The sequence below is a fragment of the Rhodnius prolixus genome, unplaced genomic scaffold (assembly GCF_049639745.1).
Source record: "Rhodnius prolixus isolate KJV_2025 unplaced genomic scaffold, Rpr scaffold_2, whole genome shotgun sequence".
NCBI classification, from domain to species: domain Eukaryota; kingdom Metazoa; phylum Arthropoda; class Insecta; order Hemiptera; family Reduviidae; genus Rhodnius; species Rhodnius prolixus.
The window spans coordinates 15,370,441-15,391,666 of record NW_027411592.1 but is presented as its reverse complement, the minus strand read 5'-3'; the positions used below and the strand labels follow the sequence as shown (position 1 = coordinate 15,391,666).

At 31.2% G+C, this 21,226-nt stretch overlaps 1 protein-coding gene across 1 annotated transcript in view; it reads left to right on the top strand.

The window, feature by feature from the left end:
- The first annotated feature begins 284 nt into the window (after positions 1–284).
- Reg-5 (Rhythmically expressed gene 5) overlaps positions 285–21,226 on the top strand; it is a 72,751-nt gene continuing 51,809 nt past the window's right edge. The window contains exon 1 of the mRNA XM_074118162.1: positions 285–510. Within this exon, the coding sequence (XP_073974263.1) occupies positions 409–510 (102 nt within the window). The 5' untranslated portion in view covers positions 285–408. The remainder of the gene's footprint in view (positions 511–21,226) is intronic.

Sequence of the window (21,226 nt, the reverse complement as noted above, 5' to 3'; positions counted from 1 at the left end):
ATTTTATTATTATCAGTTTGTTTTGAACGCTTTGCAAAACAGAAGAACAGTAAGAGAAAGTAAAAATGATTTTGATGATAGACTGACGGACGTATATTACTTTTAAGTAGTTCTTTTTGTTTAGGAAATAATGTTTTCTTTCTGATGTGATGACAGAACAGAAAGCCGGTCATTATGATTAATTTTTTGAATGTATCCCAACACAATACATGTCAAAGGAACATGTACGCGGCCGTTCAAGAGCGGTAGTGCGAGGAGAGATGTTTACTGTAAGGGGGGATACGTGGAGTGTGAGACTGCTAAACAACAAACTTGCTGGCCGGACCCAGTACAACAACAAAAGTCTGTAGTTTCACAGTTATCGTTTATCCGTTTGCAACACAGTAAAATTACCATTTAACATTCGTCATGTGTCAAATTACGAAGATAACGTTGGTTTTAGCGGCAACTATTGCTTTGACGCAACCGTCCGCCATACCCATGTGGGAATTTCTAACCAGAGGAGAGAAGGTCAGTGCTTATCAGTTGTTTATTTGCCATCAACATTGATAAAATAAGTTAGGAATAGAATCGCCCTTAATAAAAAAAATAATTCAGCTTCATTTTGATTATAATACACAATTTATTTTTAGTAACATATAAAATTCATTTTTTTGAAATAAATATTATTAAAAAACCTTTTCTTTTGGAGAAACTTAAGAGCGATTTGGAGTGTACTTGATCAGGAAAGTATTGCAAACGTGGCAAATTTTCGAAACGAAGTTTTCACTCCGAAAACTGTATTGCGGCCCTCTAAGTTCGAAACAGTGGTTAAAAAAAAAAAATGATCCGTTTGTGTGAGATCATTCTTGCTCAATACGGATCAATCGCTAGCAGCAATAATATTTCGTTTAAGGACCCCAAAGAAACTTGACAGTAACATAACGTAGCAAAGAGAATCCCTTATCCGGTTCTGCCACTTTATACAGTAATTTTTCTTTACTTTGTTCAGATTTTGTTCGGAAATTACATTCTACGCGGATTGGCCAGAAAGACTGTGCATATTTTGTAACTAAAACTTTTTATATAAAAACCCTTTTCGCGAAAAATAAGTTTACAGATACTTTTGGGATACTGGATTGATTGGGCTGTCCTCTAAATTTTCACATTAGTGTAATGTTCTAGTATGACAATGAGTTTTCGACGATTAAATGAATGATTAAAATGCCGGTTTCAGAGCGAAGTAATTACCTATTAGAAGCGTCTCTTTACAGAATAACTTTAATGACGTTTTCACGAAAATAACTCCTAGGATTCTAATTCATAACTCTATAACTTTGAACGTAATATTTTGTATAGAAAACTTCTATACAAAGTAGGGGTTAAGGTATAGAATCCCTCTTAGAGTTTCATTTTAGTTTTGCTTTATAAAATTATGAAATGAATATTGTTAGGAACATTAAAATATGGTTCAAAAATGACGAGTTTGAACTTTGCCATTTGTAATAAGTTAAAGTCGTGTGAGTGTACATACCTGATTTTAGTTTGGGTTTTAATTTACTGTTTACTGGATATCACTAATCTTTTATTCTCTCCTATCCCTAGAAAGTGGCTGTATTGCGATCGCGTCAAAGTTTGGTATTTGAGTTTTGAGGGGAATTACCGATTATTGTAGTCCCTTGGTTCCTTGAAGTTCTCTCAATCAAATGGCATTTACGAGGATTTAATGTGCTTCTAAAAGTAAAGGATATATGACTATGGAATTTGAGGAAGGGCAAATGTACTCAGTCTTTTTTCTTTTTCAGTATTGCTCGCTTTTCTCGAAGTTCAGTGACTCTAAACTCTTTAAAAATAGTTATACCAAATAATCGTCCAAAGACTTATCACTTTTGCTCTAAACGTTTTCCTTAAAAATTATGTGCCATTACTGGGAATCCTAAGGTTTCACTACCTTTACATTCGCACTGTGAATTAATATTACGTTAACATTCTGATTTGCTCAAAATCTGAAGTCTGTTTGTCACAAAACTTAATTTGAAAATTTAAGAAGTCGAGAAGTGTGGAAGTGTTACGTTAGATGTTTTAGCGCACTTTCAATAATAAAAATAAACAATATGCTAATGAAATAAATCTAATGAATTATGAGAATTATAATCTAATTGTAAAGTCGTACTGTACCATGGTCAAGGTTAGCCACTTTAATAAAAATTTTGATTTTATCTTTCGGATTTAAAAGCAATTTCCTTTCAATTATCTCATTGCATTTCTCATAGATTCTCGAGAATTCTCAATCCAGGATCTTCTCATCTTTCTTGCGGTTTTGTGGGGCATGATGATAATCCACATAATTTTCTGGTTTGAAAAGATGTATGATGATAATACGTACATCTAAAATTCTTGGTAAATTTTTTTAGCTGTATTTGCACAAGAGCAGCAAATTTTTGTTATTAAAAAAGTTATTAGAATTTGCTACAAAGCGGAAATCAGTTTTTTGTTTATCATAAACTTATCAATAATATGAAATTTCGGCATTTCCATAGGTTCTGTCCGAATAATTTGGAAATTTCATGTAACCCAAAATCTACCGTTCGAAGTATTAACGTTTATTTTGTTTATTTACGTAATATCTTTCTAAAAACAAAAAATAAAATAAATCTTTAAGTTTTATCTTAGATACAGACGATCTGATTTTGGTCATTTTAAACATTTTTTTCAAAAAACAAATTTAAATTTATTCAACCTAGTGGTTAGGTTAGCCAGACGTCCTTTAAAGAATCTTGTTGGCCCAGATTTTTTTTATTTCTTTAAAAGCGCGACATTTCCGTAACAGAAGCAAAAGTGTCTTTTTTTCTCTCTCTCTCGCCTTAAGGTGGTTTTTAGTATTTATTTTTTGCAGCATATTTCACTTGCATAATAGTCTATTTTTATTAACATATGATGCTTCATAAATTTAGTTGTTTTGGCTTACAAAATCTTTGATATCCTGAATCGAGGCTGGCGAGTCAGCTGTATTTTTTTTTGTCTTGCAATCGGGAGACTCTCCGCCAGTAAACATATATGATAAACAACTTTAGAAACCTTGAATCATTTTTATGCATTCAATCTTGTTTTCCTTGGAAACTGAAAATGGTGCTTTATATGTTTCAGTTATCATAAAAATATTTGAAAAATAATACGATGGAAAAAGTACATTTTAAGCGCATGTGTAACAGAATATTTAAATATGCCTTATACCTCGAAGGAATAAGATAATGAAACAGCAGTATATAGTGTCACATTTGCCAGAAATATTTATAAAATTTAAAAGGTCGTCGAATTATATCGATTTCCATTTTAATATAAATTATTTTGAGGTAAACAAAATATCAGCGATAAACAGCTTCAGTGTCGTGAGATTTTTAAAGTCTATTTCAATTTTGTTCTTGGCCTTTAATTTGTCTTTTCATTGGGTTTTTAATAATAGTGTAATGAAGTTGAACATCCCTTGAAATTTATTGTTTAAGGTTGAGAGTTTATTTTTATGTTTGTATTATTCTTTGCCCATAATAATTTATTAATAAAATTCATAATTTGTGTTTAAATATTAAAAAACCATTGTCCAGATTTAAATTAAAATCAAATAAGTTCAGGATGGGGATGAAAGCGGTTAAATCTCTCTCTTTGTATCTTTTTAATGAAGGCGTATCAACATTTAAGGTCATTAGCGTCCGGAGTCCTTTCCATGCTCTGTCTTTGAATAGTGAATAATACTCTTGGAATAATAAAAAATATTCTAGTTTTTAGTTTCTTTTTTCTAGTTATTAGTATAATACACGTACTTTTTATAAAAGATTTCGGTTAAAAGAATTTCTTCTGATAATTCCACATTTAAAATTTATAGTTCTGTTTTACAAAACCCCTCCTCAATGCACGATCGACAATTATTTTTAATGATATTACTATTTGATATTTATCTCTTGAGATTAAAATTAAAATAGCCGAGAGAATATAAAATCCAGTAGCACAGTTTTTAGTACACTATAGATTTGCTTGCGGCAAATGTCATTTTGTGAATGTGCGAAGTACACAAGGTTGTTTGTGTGATTTTGTTCATTCTATAATTACTGTTTTCTTAAAAAAAAAAATAAAAATTGTTTAATCTGGATTTCACCAGTATGGTAGATAATATTTTATAGTTGGAATGTTATAGTAGATTTATTTTGTCAGAATTAAACCATATTTGCGGTAGATCATTAAAGTTATCTTGGTATCAACAAGCCGGTTTGTTATTAATATGAACGGCCCTGTTGAATAGGAAGTAGAAGTGTGGCTGTGCGTAAGATCTTTACTGGGGCAAGGACTTCCTGAAGTTTCCTTTATCTCGTTTCATATTTCTACTTTCTCTTACACCTCACAAGAAGAAGCTGCATTGAATGATATCATTATATTCAAAATTTTCATCGGATATATTTATTTTTAATTTTTCACAAAAATCTGTAGTAGGCAGTCTGACGAAATATCTCTTATTAAATAATTAGAATTTTATTGATAAATCGTGTTTTAACCTTGAACTTTTTTTGAAGTTCTCTACTTCATAACTGAGTGTGTGGTAATTCTTGTAATAAGGTTCATTCACACACAAAATTTGCGCCACCTTGTTCAAATGCGAAAGACATCTCGGTTATCAAAACAATTCGTCGGTCTTGCATTGGTCGGTTTAGGAATACGATTATCATTTGACCGACTTTGAGAAAATTGATTGAGACAGTTTAAGATTAGGCTGAAAGGTATCACATTGGTGTCTAGCTGCCTGCGAATAGCTCACACTCCGAAAATTGAAAAAATTTTATACCTAAATTTGGTAGATGTGAACCAAGTTTATTTAGAGATTTAAAAATTGAATAAATTCTTAATTGTTTGCTTTCAATTATTCCCCTTTAAATTCATGATGGTACAGCAGTTGCAATTGAAAAACATTCAATGACATTGTTTGGGACGAAAGCAAATTTTAGTTCTTAGTAAAAAATCTACAGTTTATTTCAGCAATAAAATAGAAACGGGCTGCTTATCGGATCCGATTGTCTAGATTCTTTTAAAAAATATAATTCCGGTTTCAGTTAACTTAGAAAAAAAGGGTAATAGATGTTTTGAACAGCTTCACATTTCACCTTAAGATACGACAAGAAGTTCTCACCTGTAACGAATTTGCTTAACCTTTCTATTATCCTTAACATTAAATTGGCTATTATTATTGTGGGAAGTGATATTGTTTTCTTTTTTGGCCGCAAAACGATTTAAAACATCACTTTTTTCTTTTTAAAACTTTCTATTTGTGTTTTTTGTTACTACGAAAATGTGTAAAAATGTAAAATACTTTCCTATTTATTCTTTGTTTTGGGAATAATTGCTGACGCATTGTAATTTTCAATAGTTATTTCAAAAAACAATTTTTGCTCTGGCATCAAAGTACATTATGTCGAGTGATAGGTTCTTGAAGCTTGTTGAAAGTGATGTAAACTAATCTAAAAAAAAAAGAAAGTTATGAGCAAGATCAGAACTATGTCTGTAAACCCATATAGTACCTCCTCACCCACCTGGGCCAACCCCCTATAATTGAATGTATTGAGGTCCATAATTAGTGAAGAGTGTCTGCAGGAGCGCCAGGATTCCTGAAGGAATGGCCATTCCATTTTCTTCTTCTCCCTTTCCTCCAAAGTTTTTTGTTTTTTTTACAATAAATTCCTTTGGCAATAGAAATATTATTACACTCGAGCGGAAATATAGCGAATTAATCGTGTTGCAATTAACGTGTTACAGATTGCGTAAAATTTCATTTTTTACTTTTCAATTAAAGCTTCTTCAATCAGCAATCAAAGCTTTGGAAGTCAATGTAAGAATAAATAAATTAAAAACAAATATTTAATATGCGGTCGATTTTTCCTAAATACAATTCTCTGTTTCGATTATGTATTACTGACTACTTTATTTTGAGATCATTACAGTTATGGATTGTACAATCAAGATTAGAAACGGGCTTTTGTGTGTAATTCTTTTTTTGAACATACATACATTTAGTTTTGTTCCCAGGAATTACATAAGATTTGGTTAACTGCAACTCTTCCTGCAGAAGGTGCTGTTTTAAATGGTCCATGTAATCCATCCGTTGGAGAAAAAAAATACTGTTTAAGTTGTTAATCCAGTTTGAGCTACTTGTTCTGATTATGGAATTTTATATATATAAACCATCCCTAGTGGCCTAAAAAAAAGAAGTGTTTTATAACTACAACTTCATTACAAAACTTTTACTTTTTTTTACTGTACTTTCGTATATACGAAATTTTTGTCAATATTTTTAAACTAGAAATTAAAAAATGAAATGTTTTTAAAGTTATCCGTGTCAGGCAATTTTTTTTGCATTTAAATACCAGGTTATGGAGGAATATTTTACTGTTTGAAAGGAGATTTGGTGACTTAAGTTTCAGAGTTTTCAAAATATTTGGTGTGTGTAAACCACTTTCATTTTATATCGAATGCTAATTGCTCGCATAATAAACATCACTTTAATTTGGCAACTTTTCTGGAAAACTAATTTAAGGAAAAAGTCAGAGGTCAATTATGAAACCTAATATTAGATAAAAACATACTTTTGGTAAGAAGCTAAAAGAGATAATAGTGCTGTTCGCGATATTGTAACCCGTCTTCCTTTAATTACCTGGTCATGAAAAGTAGCCTACTTTGTTAAAGAACGATTCCACATTAGGTGATGAAAACTCACACTTCGTACGAAATTTGTTATTTGTAATTCGAAAAAAAAAAACTGAGATAAACAAAAGTTGTGTAAAAGTCCTCACCACATATAAATTTTTTTAAATTAATGGAGCTCGTTTAAGGTCATAGAGCCTTCTCAGATCATTGCCAGCCACCGGATGGTATTCTCTCGCTGTTTTTCATGTGAGCACTACAGTGAGCTGCAGGGTCTCAAGAAACAGATAATTTAACGGCAACACTCCAGGATTTGAACCTTCCATCTGAAGGATAGTAGCCAATTTCATCCAGGAATTATGATTATTTTTCTCATATTGACTAGGAGCGCACCTTATCACTTTTCTAATCTCTTTTCAGCCCCACTCGAGCCACTTCCTGCCTTAGCACAAGGCCGTTGCTCAGGTAGGCACAGTGCTTGCTCCGCACATTTTCTCTTATCTCACCATTCGTAGTTGATGAGTGGAAGGATAAAATATATCTGTCCAATAAAATAAACAGTTAAGTATTTTTAAACTCTTAAAAGCCATTTTAAATTTATTATTTGCGTATGAACTTTACTCTGTTATCTACCAGAAGAGACGATTTACTTTAAGGAGGCTAGAGTAGTAAAGTAAAGAACTCGCCTATTTTTCAAGCGGGCTCAACAACCGACTACCAATGTATTAGGTGTTGTGGATGAGGGCGAAAACACATAGTTTGCTATTAATTTTTTTTTTTCTAACAAAAATGATACAAACTTGGTTTAATTTGGAGTTCTACCTCGTCAAAATTCACGCTTCATAATCATTACATTTAAACCCGTTCCAATTAAGGAAATTAAAGTGTACACTACTTTTTAATAATGTTGAAATGTCCAGATATTATTAATATAATCACTAATGTTATACCTGACATTATTGTTATTGTTTTTCTCTAATGTTTGTCAAGGAAAGGATTAATTATTAAATAAGTGTACTATTCTAAATAATGCAGCGATGAACTGCACCTGCTTTCAAAAAATCGTCCAGAATTGTTGATAATTTTAGTTCATAAAATATCGGAAATAGACTTTTATTAAAAATAACAAAGGAAAGCGATAATATTAATAATATTCATAAAGCTTCTTTATCTTTATGCTGGAAATTCCCGTGTAAATATCCTGGTACTTCTTTATTCAACAATTCGCTCTGTTCATTTTCTAATTCAGCATGTTCACGGATGTTCTTTTTAGTTATTTTTTTAATTAGAATTGTAAATCCGGCTTTTTTAATAAGTTTAACCTTGTTTTTTACAGATTTCAGAATTTGCACAGGTTTAAAATAAAATTATTAAACGATTTTGTGGAATAAAGGACATTGAATCGCTTTTTGAAAACATCATTTTTACTCTTATCATGACTTTTTGTCAACGTTTGCCTGTCTTCCTTTGGTAAAACTCCTTCTTGAGAAGAAAGGTAAATCTTTTTTTCACTTCTTTCGCTTGTGCGATTGAGTGAGTTACCGCACTGAGCAGACTTCATTTCTCGATTGCACATCAATTTCTTCTTCATTCAAGAGCTCGCTTGTTGAAGGCTTCTCGAGATAGTTGTGCTCGGGGTTTCCTGACGTCAATGATCTTTCTTCAGAAGAAGCTAATGCCATTTTATTTAATTCGAGAGATCAAATGGGTACGAAACCACTTTAACTCTGCCTCTTTCGAGTATGTACCGCCTGCATTGGATGTGATGACCTTCTTTCTGATATTAGCAATTGGAATCCTCTAGATTGATAGCTCTTTTCACTGCGCGTTGAAGTAAGTCAGGGTCTAAAGTAAAAGCCTAAAGACCATTCTGGTGCAGGGTTTGCAATTCCATTAGAAGATGCTAGGGAAGCTAAAGATGAACAAAGAAGATAACGAGTGCAGAGGAGAGCGAAGTTCCATGATTAAAATTTAAACAAGAGTTATGTTCTGATGTTTTTTGGCTGTCACCTAACTAGTTGGCTGTCACCTATGTAGAGTATTTTGATTGTTGCAAAGAGTTTTAATATGGTTATTAAGGTCTCAAAATAGTTTCAAGGGATTATTTTTTCAGAGTGCAAAGATATTGATTAATTGCTCATAGAAGGTTAGATCGATTTTAGAAGCGAATTAGTAGTAAAAGAATTCAATTTCAATAACTAATCAAAAAGAAAGAAGTGATGATAGAAGGCAATCAATCATAAGTGCAGCTATTTTATTTACAATCAGTGCAAGATATTATTCTTATTTGCAATATATATATAATTAGTTTATCTGGTTTGCGAGATATTTAGAAGGAACTATGGTTATTAGAGGCTAGTGTACAATCTATGATTAAGTAAATCGTCATTAGAACTATCAGGAAAAGGAGTCAAGGTAGACTTGTCATATTATTGAGTCTATGAATAGCCTGTCATAATATTAATAAAAATTTGAGATAAATATTTTCTGGTTTTCCTTTTAACACTATAACTTCTTTACTTTAATACTTTAATTTTATTTTAAATTTTATTACAAGATACATAAGTACTTAACAAATAAAGTGTGTGATTTATTTTTAAAGTATCTTATTTCTTCAAGGCTATTTTTAAGACTTGGAATTCTGTTATTATAAACAATCCTTACAGAATTAATGAAATAATCAGGAATTTCATTGAAAAGTATGAGAAATTGGGAAAATTGGAATAGGTGCTCTCGTGTAGTATTTTTTTTTTTTTAAAGTGTGCTGATTTCTTCATTTGCATAATTTAAAAGATAAAAGACTTGATATACAATTAATAGTAAAGGCTGTTTGCCAGTCCCCTCCGTCCACAACATCTTATTTGGTATAGCTGGACGTATAGTCCGTCTAAAAAATAGACATTACTTAACTATTTTAGGAAAGTTAATAATGAAGGAAACGAACATATTTCCTAAACAAAGAAGACAAGCTAGAGACTTCACCTTCCCTGATTTATCTCCAGTTGTTTCTCCAAATTGAGGTTATTATCTCCATCATCCAAACAATTTATAAAAACAAGCAGAAATATTAATTTATATTCAAGTAGCGTACGAGAAGTGTATCGCGAAAATTTGAGACGGTCACGTGTATTTTATGGCTGACCTATTACATGAGCAACACACAATAAAACCACAAGACAAAGTAAGAAATAAATGAGCAAAATTGATAAATTAATTTTTTTTTGTCTATATCACAGCTAATTAAACGCCATTTAGATACCAGAAAATTGATATTAATAAATTGTGTCGAATATTTATTAATATTCATGAAGAAGTACGGGCAGAATTAACATAATTTATAAATTATCTTGTTAAGATGACATTGAATCTCCCTAAACAGGACATACTGTTGTCTGTCAGCTTTGTTTTATATCTTCTATTTGCATTCCCTACTTTTTGTGATAACCTACGTTCTTCCAGTTAGTTAGAGAAATACTCACTTGAATTGTGTGCTTTGGTTTTTATTACATTCCATCTAAACACTTTATGTTGATTTATTTAAAACCTCATTAATTATTTCTGGATAGGGACTTAATTGATAAGTTACGAAGGTTTGTTTTATTGAAATAATCACTAAGTATAGAAAGTCTTAGAAAGCATAAAAGTTGATATTAAAGAATGATTAATTAAAGATAAAGACTTTCGATATGATCATGAGAAGAAGTAGCGTAGGAGTCTAAATTGCACCGAGGAAACTAATATCTAGTTAGGTTTTTATTACTTTTTTTTAAAAAGATTTATAGCAAATTTCAAATTTCTTAATTAACATTTTGTGCATGTTCAATGCATTCAACCAGACTCTTTACTTTCATTCCACTTTTTGTACAGTAAGTAGCTTTGCAAAGAATACAATTTCTTCCTACTGCTTACAGAAGTATTTAGATTATCGAAATTGAGTTTCATCAGAAAAGCAGTACTTGTCCTCAGAATGCAAAGAGTATATGTTTAAATATACCTTACTCTATATCGAGTAGATATAAATAAAATATCTCAAAAAAAAAAAAAATTATAGCTAAAACCACCAATATGATATTTAGGCCAGATGTAGATATTTAATTTAGAGATTTTTCTTTTTTTTGTCAAAATTCATCTTCGAAACTTTGCTTTGCTTTCTTTAGCTTATCACGGTTTTCATGAAAATTTCTTAAGATGTAATTTAAAATATGAGAACTATCGATCTACTAATGATTTACCAATCATTTTAATTTCAAACATTCTACGAACAAAGATGTTTTTTGCTGGTGCTTTAATATGGCTGTCCTAAACTTTCTTCAATGCTGAGTTCTTTCAGTTAATTGCTGAGTTCAATTGGTGGTCCACCAATGCATTACCTGATTCCAAGTTTGCAGAAAATGGAGAGTTTACTTTTTCTTAAAATTTGACACGCAATATTATAGATCGTGTGTATTAAGTTTCGCTGCGGAGTACGCATGGTTCTTTGCTCAAATTCTCGTTATCTTTTTATTGCGAAAGCTGGAAGATATTATACTCATTAAAGTGGTGGATGGATGTGATTTCTGGCTCCTTACTATTCTCCTTCTTAAAGAAAGAATTTTTTCGATCCAGGAACTTTTTTTTTGTTTAAATGAGCGATTTAAGGAGGGTCGCATAATCTCTCCCTTTCAATTACAAATATTGCAGCATTTCCGAGTTGATATTAGCCATCATATATGATAACCCCAGTTGATTTCTTTTCCTGTGAGAACAGTAGTATTTTATTTTTTAAATATTTTGTTGTTAAATTCGTGAATAATGAGGCCATCTAAGTATTTCTTACAAATTGGTTGTCTAATTCAAATTTAATTACGAAACAGGAACCTTTCAAAGTTATTTTGTAATCAAAGTGTCGATCCTAATAAGATTTTTAATTGCTTCCTCATTCTTTATTATCCGCTTCTAACAGCTTTAAAGTTTTGCCTGCCATTGTTCTAAAAATAGTCAAAAATAAGCTGTTAGTAGAGAAACATCGTTGTCTCGAATGTTAAATAATCATCAGGGCCAACAATGCTGATGATGGAAACTTTTCTTGATGCTTTTTTATCTTTGGTTAGTTTTCAAGCATGTTATCTTTTCCATCATTCTCGGATTCTCTAAAAACTCAAAAATTATAGCATTTGGCCATAAAAGTTTGAAGCAAAATATTTAGTGTGTCTCGAAGATGAGTTTGCAGTATTTAAAATGTTTTTTGAAAAACGACTACAACGAATTTCATTAAAATTGGTGTGCTAATTACAACTTTAAAAACATTTTCATGTGAATTCGATTAAGGGCACTTTTGACAGAAACAAGAAGTTAGGCTTCCTTTTAAAGTGCCAATCATGTAAAAAAATGGTTCCTACGATTTCATTTAAACTTCATTTAGTGATTAAATAGAAAAACAAATCTAAAATTTTTAATTAGAACATTTTTTAGAACGATTATCTTCAATTTTCAAAATGCACTAAGCTCGTTCAAAGTGGAACAAAGGGAAATGGAATTAAAAATTCTCTTTACTACTTCTAGATTTAATAAATATAAGTAATCTACATTACTCTGTTTCTTACAATAATTTCTTATAATTCAGACAAATTGGCTCATCTGCTTATCCAACTTGAAGAAAATCTGTATTTGAATAATTAGTAATATTTGAATATTTGAATCAAGATTGCAACTAAATTGAACAATATTTTTAATCAATAAACAGGCTAATAGTTATCAGAATCTGTTACTACAGCCGTATTGTTTTATAAGATTTAGTTTAAACTATAATTTACATTCAAACTAACGTTTTCTATTAGATATTAAGACCAGAATTTTATCATTTCAATGTTGCGTCAGGTTACTCTCTAATAATTAAATAATTTTCATTCTTTTTTGTTTTTACATTCCCGACCATAGTGGTCAGTTTTCGAGTATGGTATTGTTTCGCCTTCAATTATTAATTTACAATAGAATATTTTCAATTAAATTATTAAACCTCTTCTTAATGCTCATTTTAATATTGAAACAATAGAACTATGATATAAGCGATTGCGTAAAATTAATAAAGACATCTAATTGTGTATAATCCATGGTTTATTATGGATAATTAAGTATTTTATTATCGTAAAATTTAATAGTCTTATAATAATTGTAGTAATTAGTTAGTTGGATAACTTGAACAATTTTTGTGGAATCATTAACAGTTAGATTTGACGTAATAAGTTTGGGATAAAAGTTGTTTTGAACGCGGTATTCTATCAGAAAATAGTGTCTTGAGAAGAATTTAAACGTTGGGTTAGCAGCTGAATTAAGGGAAGGAATTAGCTTAGGATTGAGTGCTGTGCACTTCCTTGAGGAGATCCCGGGTTCCAGTTCTTGTACATCTTCCTTACATCTTCTCTTTCCATGAGCTTTTTACTGGAGCAATTGTGTATTGGTTACGACGAGAAAATACTAACTGAAAGCCGATAGTGCATTTGAAAGCTCCGGTTGCCAAGGAAACCAAATGTTGACGCGCCTATGTAGGGTTGAGAGATAGGATCAGGAAGAAGAATTTGGTAAGAAAGAGAAAGCGTTGCCGAAAAAAGTCAGCGTGCCGAAAGGACCCCTAATGCCAGTGGGCCAGCTAGTGAGCTGTGGCAATGAAAGAGCTATTTCCTTTACAAGAACTATACGAAGGAATCAATAAACTCAGTATCGCTATCAGTTGATCTCAATCAACCCTGTCTTGTCCATTCTTATCTATTACGCAGTCTCTCAGGCTATCTTTCGTACATTATTTATCATCTTCTCTAGCTTTTACACGCCCTAATTTAAAAATAAATAAATATTATCTTATAAAGCGGATTGATTTTTTACTATTTAAGTTTAGATTTAAATTTGTGGCTACACTTTAGAAAGGATGTTTATTTTGAGAATAATTTGAATTAATGAGGGAGAATCGCCTCTGGGAGATCCAGTCCGACAGTCTGTCTAAAACCACGTGGTCAATGTAGATCCTGGGAGAGTTAGCCTCTAATAAATTCACACAGAAACAATTCCTTTATGTTTTTTGAAAGTGTTATACTGGATAGGTATTATCATTAAATGTTTTGTGTTGTTGGGCTGGAATCACTGGAAGGACGCTGAAAATTCCAGAAGAAATACGTAATCCTCTGGCCTATATGAGGTTGCATACTACATTTGATGGTTCTACGTAGTATTAAGTTCTTATGGTAAAATGACTTTACCATGCCAATATTGCTTGGCGACAGTCGAAAGAATTCTGTTAGTGAAAAAACCTTGCCCTCAGAAGGTAAGAGGTCAATTTTACATGTAAAAAGTGCTGCTGCTCTTTATATATATATATATATATATATAAATCTACAATCTATATATATATGTATATATATATATACTGTATTAATTAATACTAATTCAGAATATTGCCTTAAGTTAGAATGTATTTTGATAAAAAAAAATGTATTTGCATTTAAATCATTTAGGAAGGAAGTTATATTTTAACTTTACTATCATTATGTAAGACTAACTTTTTAAAAAGTATTCATGACAGTTTTTTTTCAAAACATTAATATTTCATGTGATCGTTAGCGGCAAATCTACAATCTATAATTATAAATAATTAATTACCAGTTTTTTCGGAGAAAATCGAATAGCGTGAAAAGATCTTAAAATGGGACAGGGAGAAAGACCGTTAGAGAGGAAGAAGAGGACCTTGATGTGAACAGACAGGGTCACATCGAGTGGCGACAGTAATTAGGCTATTAAATTTAAAAATTTCTTCACAAAGCTATAATGTAGTATAGAAATTTCGCGAATACATATAAAAGAAACAAATTCAAGCAAAATTATATGGGGAGGAGCTTGTACAAAGATGTGTAGTCTTGATCCAGCTGTGATTTCGTTCTCTGTTATGGAATGAATCTAGGAATTCTAAGAAATAACTACATATGTCCTCCTTAATATTACACAACAGATAGAACAAACACTACATCAAAGTAGTTCTTTAGAAATGACCCAGAACTACCCTAAAATGAGCTGAAGTTAATTGATCTACTGAGTGCAATGGGAGCACTAAGTTTAAAAGTTGTTGAAGTCTCTAAAATGGGGTTGGAAAAAAGTTATTTAGATTGGAACTTTCAGTTGGAGAATTTTCATTGCTGAGTTGAGGTACGCAAACGAAATATTAAAGGCCATTTTCTAATTTCGTTTTATATTTTCACGTTAAAAGAAATAATATAAGTCACGATTAACAATATGTAATGGAATAGTTATTACCTAGTTTTTTACTACATGAATTTTCTGATTATATTTGCATATTTGATTATCTAAAAACGTGTCAACACTTGTAAGAGTGTCAACATTCAATGCTTATAATTTCATTCATTTGTAAACTACTTATCAGCTGATGGCGAAATTGAATTGAACCTGCATTATTTGTCCTTGCATAATGCTCTTCAATCATGGTATTTTAATGTAAAGAATATGATTTAATATAAAATGATTCGTGCGTACTAAATATAGTACTAAATAGTTGTATTAATTTAATTAATTTTCTTTACTTAAGTAATTCAAACTTCCAAAGTGCCAATTAACCCTGGTCTGTTCATTGTTTTACTCAGAAATTTCCTCTCAGTCCAGATTATATTGAATTTATTGATCAGTCCTAGAGGGTGTTTTCAACAACAAGGCTTTGGACAGGATCCTTGTGTTGGCGCTCAAATTGCTCTAATTGAAAAATAGAAACAATCCCCCGCAGTCCCTCTGAGATCTGCTTCTAAATGGTGCCAAGGAGACACATAGTGGAACGTACCTTACCTTCGCCTCTTAAATCGGGTGATATTCTTCGGGCATTACAAGTGAACGTAAAACGTAGAAACTTCTTCATTATCTAACCTTCTTATTCTTAATCTACTTTCTACATTATCTATTTTCAGGACTTTGTAAAGCAAAACGGCCAGATTCGTCTAAATGTATGTCCACAAAAATAAGATTAAATAATAATTTGTTTTCAGCGAGCATTCGATTAGAAAATGACCTAAAAAAAATCCTTAAGCTTCAAAATTTTGATCAAATAATCTCAGAAAGAGGGGATAAAAGAAAAGGCAAAAGTGACGCGAGTTCATAAAGTAGTTGTGACATTCTGTGAACAACCTGTCGCTTACTTATTGACCTTTTGTATTTCAACTCTTCTGTGTGGCTGTAGCCATAAAAAAATGGTTTCTCTGTAACTGTCAAACGTTTCAGCTTAGTTGCCTCTTTCAACCACTTAATCACGGTACAAGTTTCTGATAATACATATAATGATAATAATAGAGTGTCCGCAAATAGCCTGTTGCCGTTGCTTTTATTTCAAGTTTTGATCAAATAAAGTGAAATGACTTTTATAAAAGGAAAATAAATTGTTTCCACCAAGATTTGAACTAGCTACGGCTTTAGCAGGGTTCTTGGCCAGACCCTTCAGCCCTAAACCTAGGCCTTCTAATTCATAAAAGAAACTATGTTGATACAAAATACACTAAACAAGTAATCACATTAAACTTAAGAAATTACAACATTAAAATTAACATAAAGCTTATTAATCACTTTTATCTAGCTATCTAATTTGCGGGTTAGTGGTTTGTCTGTTTTGAGTCATTACAGATTATTTTGAAATCCTAACTCAGCTAATTTTAAATCATATAGTAAACAAAATAGAAATAGTTTTATAATCTTCATTTGCTAAAGCTAAATAAGGTGACACCTACGTATGTGGCCTAAGTGATTATATCCACTATCAGAACAAAAGCGGAGTTAAAGAGAGCACACTTACGCGCCGTTCAAAAAAATATTTGGTAGTTACAAATATAAAATCGATTTTTACTCAATAATCATTGTATAAGTCGGAGAACACATTATTCTCTTCTCTTTCACTCTTTGTTTTTTGTGTTTAGGTGTTTAGACTCTTTGAAGAAGGCAATCAATATCCTCGAGAACGAATAAAACCAGGAAGAGTTTTGTTGTTATTTTTTAGTTCAAGGCTGATATTTGTTTTTTGCTCCATTTCTACAGAAATGGCTACACCTTTTATTAATCAATTATACGATCAAAGAAGCAAATAGTTTTGAAAAACGGGGAAAAATTGCCGATAAATGCTTGAGAGTAAATCTATGTTGGACTTAAACCTTGTTATAAGATGGTTATCCGCCTTTAAAATTACTTTTAATTTAATTTCCTGGGCTTTTATTCGTTCCTGACGACTCCAAAACACTCCACAAAGAGCTTATTTTTGCTTTAACTCGAGAAAAGCTCTAAAAATCTTTTCCTGATTTTCTTAAATAATCTCATAAGATATATAAAAAGGTTAATAAGATATGGTATAATTTGGGATGGTAGAATAGAACATAAATTATTCTATTTTATTTTCTTGTTTTAGATAAATTCATATTATTTCATTTGGGGCATTGATGGCGACTTTTTTAAAAACGTGGCCAGTAAAGAAGTGACTATCAATATCTACAAAAAAATTTAAAAAAATATTATTCTTTGAGAAAGAAAAATCACTTTTTTATTATCGTAAAGAATTGCAGTGTGTGTCTCAGAGGATTGTGCCTGCTTAACGAATAGAATTACCAACATTAATGACCGTCCTAAAAAGAAATATTAATAACTAAATCAAATGTTATCTGTTATAAGTTTATCTTACAGAAATCCATAAACACCATTATTACACAAGTTCCTTCTTCTTCAGATTTCAGACTAAACCATTATTTCCTTAATAATTGTTAAAAATTAGAGAATTCTTAACTTGCTTTAAACCGTCCTATTTCTCTGTCTTTCTCTATTACTTACTGGCAGTTAGTAAATATCTGGCAAGCTAGCATGTGTTTAATCGACCCAAAAATATTTTTTAAACACATGTTTAATATTCTTCCTCATTTTACTAGACAGACATACACGCACTTTATAAAAGTAACTGAAAACACTTGGATTTCATAAAACGGTTGTTTCAATTTTTTCCTTTTTTAAGGGTCAGAAAATTAAATTTTTATTTTTGAAGTTTATTTCGTCTTTTTTGTTCCTAAGGTTGATTACAATAAAAAATGATTAAATTCTTTAACTTAGTTTATTTTATTAAAATTAAATTAAATAAAGCAATAACTTGAATGGCTGCTTTTGATATTTAGGTTGTTCTTTAGAATAGAAATGAATGATCAAATGCAACATGGATTGTAATTTGTAATTATATCAACTTCACATTTTTAAAAACAAAAATTTAATATTAAAGATAATTAAGTAACACTACCTAACCATCGTTCAAGTAACAGAGAAAGGTCAATAAGTTTAACAGTTTATTTAACTTAACCAAGTAAATTCTAAGATTGTAAAGTCTCATCTTTTAATAAAAGCGAAAAGACATACATGGTTTTCGAGGCGAAAAAAACTCGCTTTGCACCTTCAATTGAGCAAAAATAATAATAACTAAGAAGTTTATTTCAATGAAAAAAAAAAAATCCTAGAACATATTTGAAATCTTTTAGATTCAGTCTCAAGTTAATTTACTTCTTGGTGTATAAGTGATATCATTGTATTATATTATAAAAAATAGTCTGACATCATTCTTTCAAACTAACATGTAGTTATACGGACTGTACGCTTGTTTGTTGTACTAGATGCTTACTCAGTACTCTAGTGATGTAGACTGTTTATGATTACCACAAATGACATTGCGATTTTAACTTGCATGGGTCAACGTATAAATTATGAAACTATTTAACTACTTTAAGAATTAGCTACACCACTGCCCATAATACTACGGTTAAATAAATAAAGAACAAAATGACATTTTAAATATGGTTCGGATAGTAAACGTAAATAACTTTAAATAAGAAGAATAATTATTATTATTTAAAATTAATATTAATACTTATGGATAAGTATACATTAATGTAAATTTATGTATGTACTTGCGAGTTATAAATGAGCTCTCAAATTATTTATGTAGTTGTGTGCAGTGTTATCTATGGTGAGCACAGTTCATTGAAGTTAACAAGCTATTCATTTTACGGACAGACCATGAACTGTTTTTACCACAGTTCCTCTCTCCAACCTTTCTTAGGTTTGTTTATTTAATTTTCTTTAACTTGCCATTAAGTATTTCCTACACAATTTTTGTTTTCAAATGTTTCTCTGATTGGTTAATTATTTTTAAAGGTTAGGTGGAATGAAACGTTTAGCTACCAGATCTTGATGAAGTGTCTAATAAAAGGTGTTTAAGCCTTAATAGCTTCATCTGTATTCTCTGACTACAATTGTTCCTTAAAAGTAAAGAAGAAAGCCAAAATGCAAATCGCAGGACCAAAAGGTGTGTGAGAGTAGGTGTAATTACTGCCCTTCAAACATGTTCAGTAGTACTTCAATTGTTTTCACTAGAATATAAGAATAAGTTTGAGGGTAACTGTTAACTATGCGACTAAGGTATGAGTGGTCTTTGCAGACATTCTGCTTCACCTAAACTTTTTGAGGTATCTCGTATAAAACTACAGTGACTGGGTGGTCACTGAAAAATGGCTCTCTCTTACTGGATAAGTATAATGGTAGTGAGACACTCCAAGATGTTTCTGAATGATCCTAAAAAGACTGCACCCAAGCTTAATCACAGAACGAAAGTTCAGCTGAGGAAGATGAATATCGCAGGGCAGAAATCGACTCATTGGCTAGCATTAGCTTTAAAACAACTAGTCAAGGTAAGTTTCGCCAAACTTCTTGCGGAATGCGTTCAATATTCTCGCAAACGATTCGCTTAGTTTGGGAGTATGCGGTTTTGGAGTGTACAGTTTGGGAGAACAAAATCTAAATGAGAAAATATATTTCTTACGACTTTTAATTCTATTTGATTTACAACTTTTAATTTTATATTTGATATTAGATAGGAAATCTTTCTCGACTTATGCAAAGCAGTTATTTCTAGAAGTGATCTTAAAAGAAATTTGTAGTGTCTTCAATTTGCTTATCTAGGAATTTAATTTTGTTTTGTGAGAAATACATAACTTGTGATAAATGAAGTTTCTTCTTGAAAGTGCTTACCGTTTTTAGGATGCTGTTTATATTATAGTAATTATCGTAGTTAAAATTATGCTAATTAATATTATTCTTTATTCGGCTTTTATTGAACAGATATCTATTTTATAGTTATAAAAAGGAGGTTTACAGATTAGAAGGGGTTGACGCATAATCGCTACATTTGTATATTACAAAAGAAAATGTGAAGGAGACTTTTAAGATAACTTTAGATAAAGATCAACCAATCTTAAATTTAATTTCGTGTAGCTAATGAAACCTTTTGCCTAATTACTTCATTATTCTTGATAAATATAGTTGACCCAAAAAAAGATAATAATGTCAACGTTGTAACCCATATATCCTTGCCTCTACATTCAGCATTCTAGTTCTTTCAGTTGTAATTCCAAAGGCCCGTTGTCCATAGTTCGGACATTGTTCTCTTTTTATTGAATTTCAATTTTTGTTGAGTGATTTATTTTTAATAATTTTCAAATTAAGGAGGACAGCTCCAAAAGTTTCTAAGGACCACCAAAGATATATGAATAGATTTTTGGTCTGGTTTTAAAAAAATCTGTAATAAGTAAACCAATTCAAACTTGTAGCTGTGAGAATGCAGGAAGAGAAATCCTGTGATTGCGCCAGTTTTTGTTTTATTTGTTTTTGTTTTTTTTTGTTAAAAATCAAATTTGGTTTTAGTTAGTTACATAAAGCTGAAATAACATTAGCAAGAGTGTCATGTACTCTAGTAGGAAGAGAATTTCAGAACACTCCTTTGGAGGGGGAACTGTTTATTGAATGTAGGTCTTCCTTTATTTAGCATACATTTGTATGTATGTAGTGTGAGGAAGTGGGGGCGGAAGAGGGGTTAGGGTTAGATAAGTCAAGTTATAGGTATTGGCTGATGCTACAGGATGCTCCTACAAGCCCAGGTCAGTCACCTGGGTGACTGAAGCTGGCTGACAGGTTATCTAATACATAATGAGGTAACAGTATATTTTCCTTCCTTTATCTGCATACCATTGCGATGTCTGACGTGCCAATAATACTTTTGTTCAACACCTGTGGAATAGCGTGAAGATGTACAAATTAACTTCCATTTGCTTTAATGCCCAACCACACAAGTCTCATATCTAAAAGCACGCTATGCTTTCAATCTTTAGTCTCCGAAGAGTTTTTTGTGTCCACTTTTACTTAATTCAAGTTGTTTTTCGATTAATATGCCTTCGATATATTGGTTAGGAAAAATTAGTAAAAGGCTGCTGAAGCCATATAGTAGAGTTGCTCTTCATAAAATCTTAGGGGGTAAATGTCCTTTTTTTCTCCTTGTTCAGCTAGGGCTTTGAAACTTCAGTGGCGCTGATGAGAACTTTTCGGGACAACTATGATGCGAAGTTATGACGATCAGATTTTACTGAACCTGTCTTACCTATTGCAGCTCTAAGAACTTGTTGTACAATTGACATTGTCTGAAGATGCCTTTAGCAGCCAATCACGAACTAATAGTAACGATAAATATATATAAAAA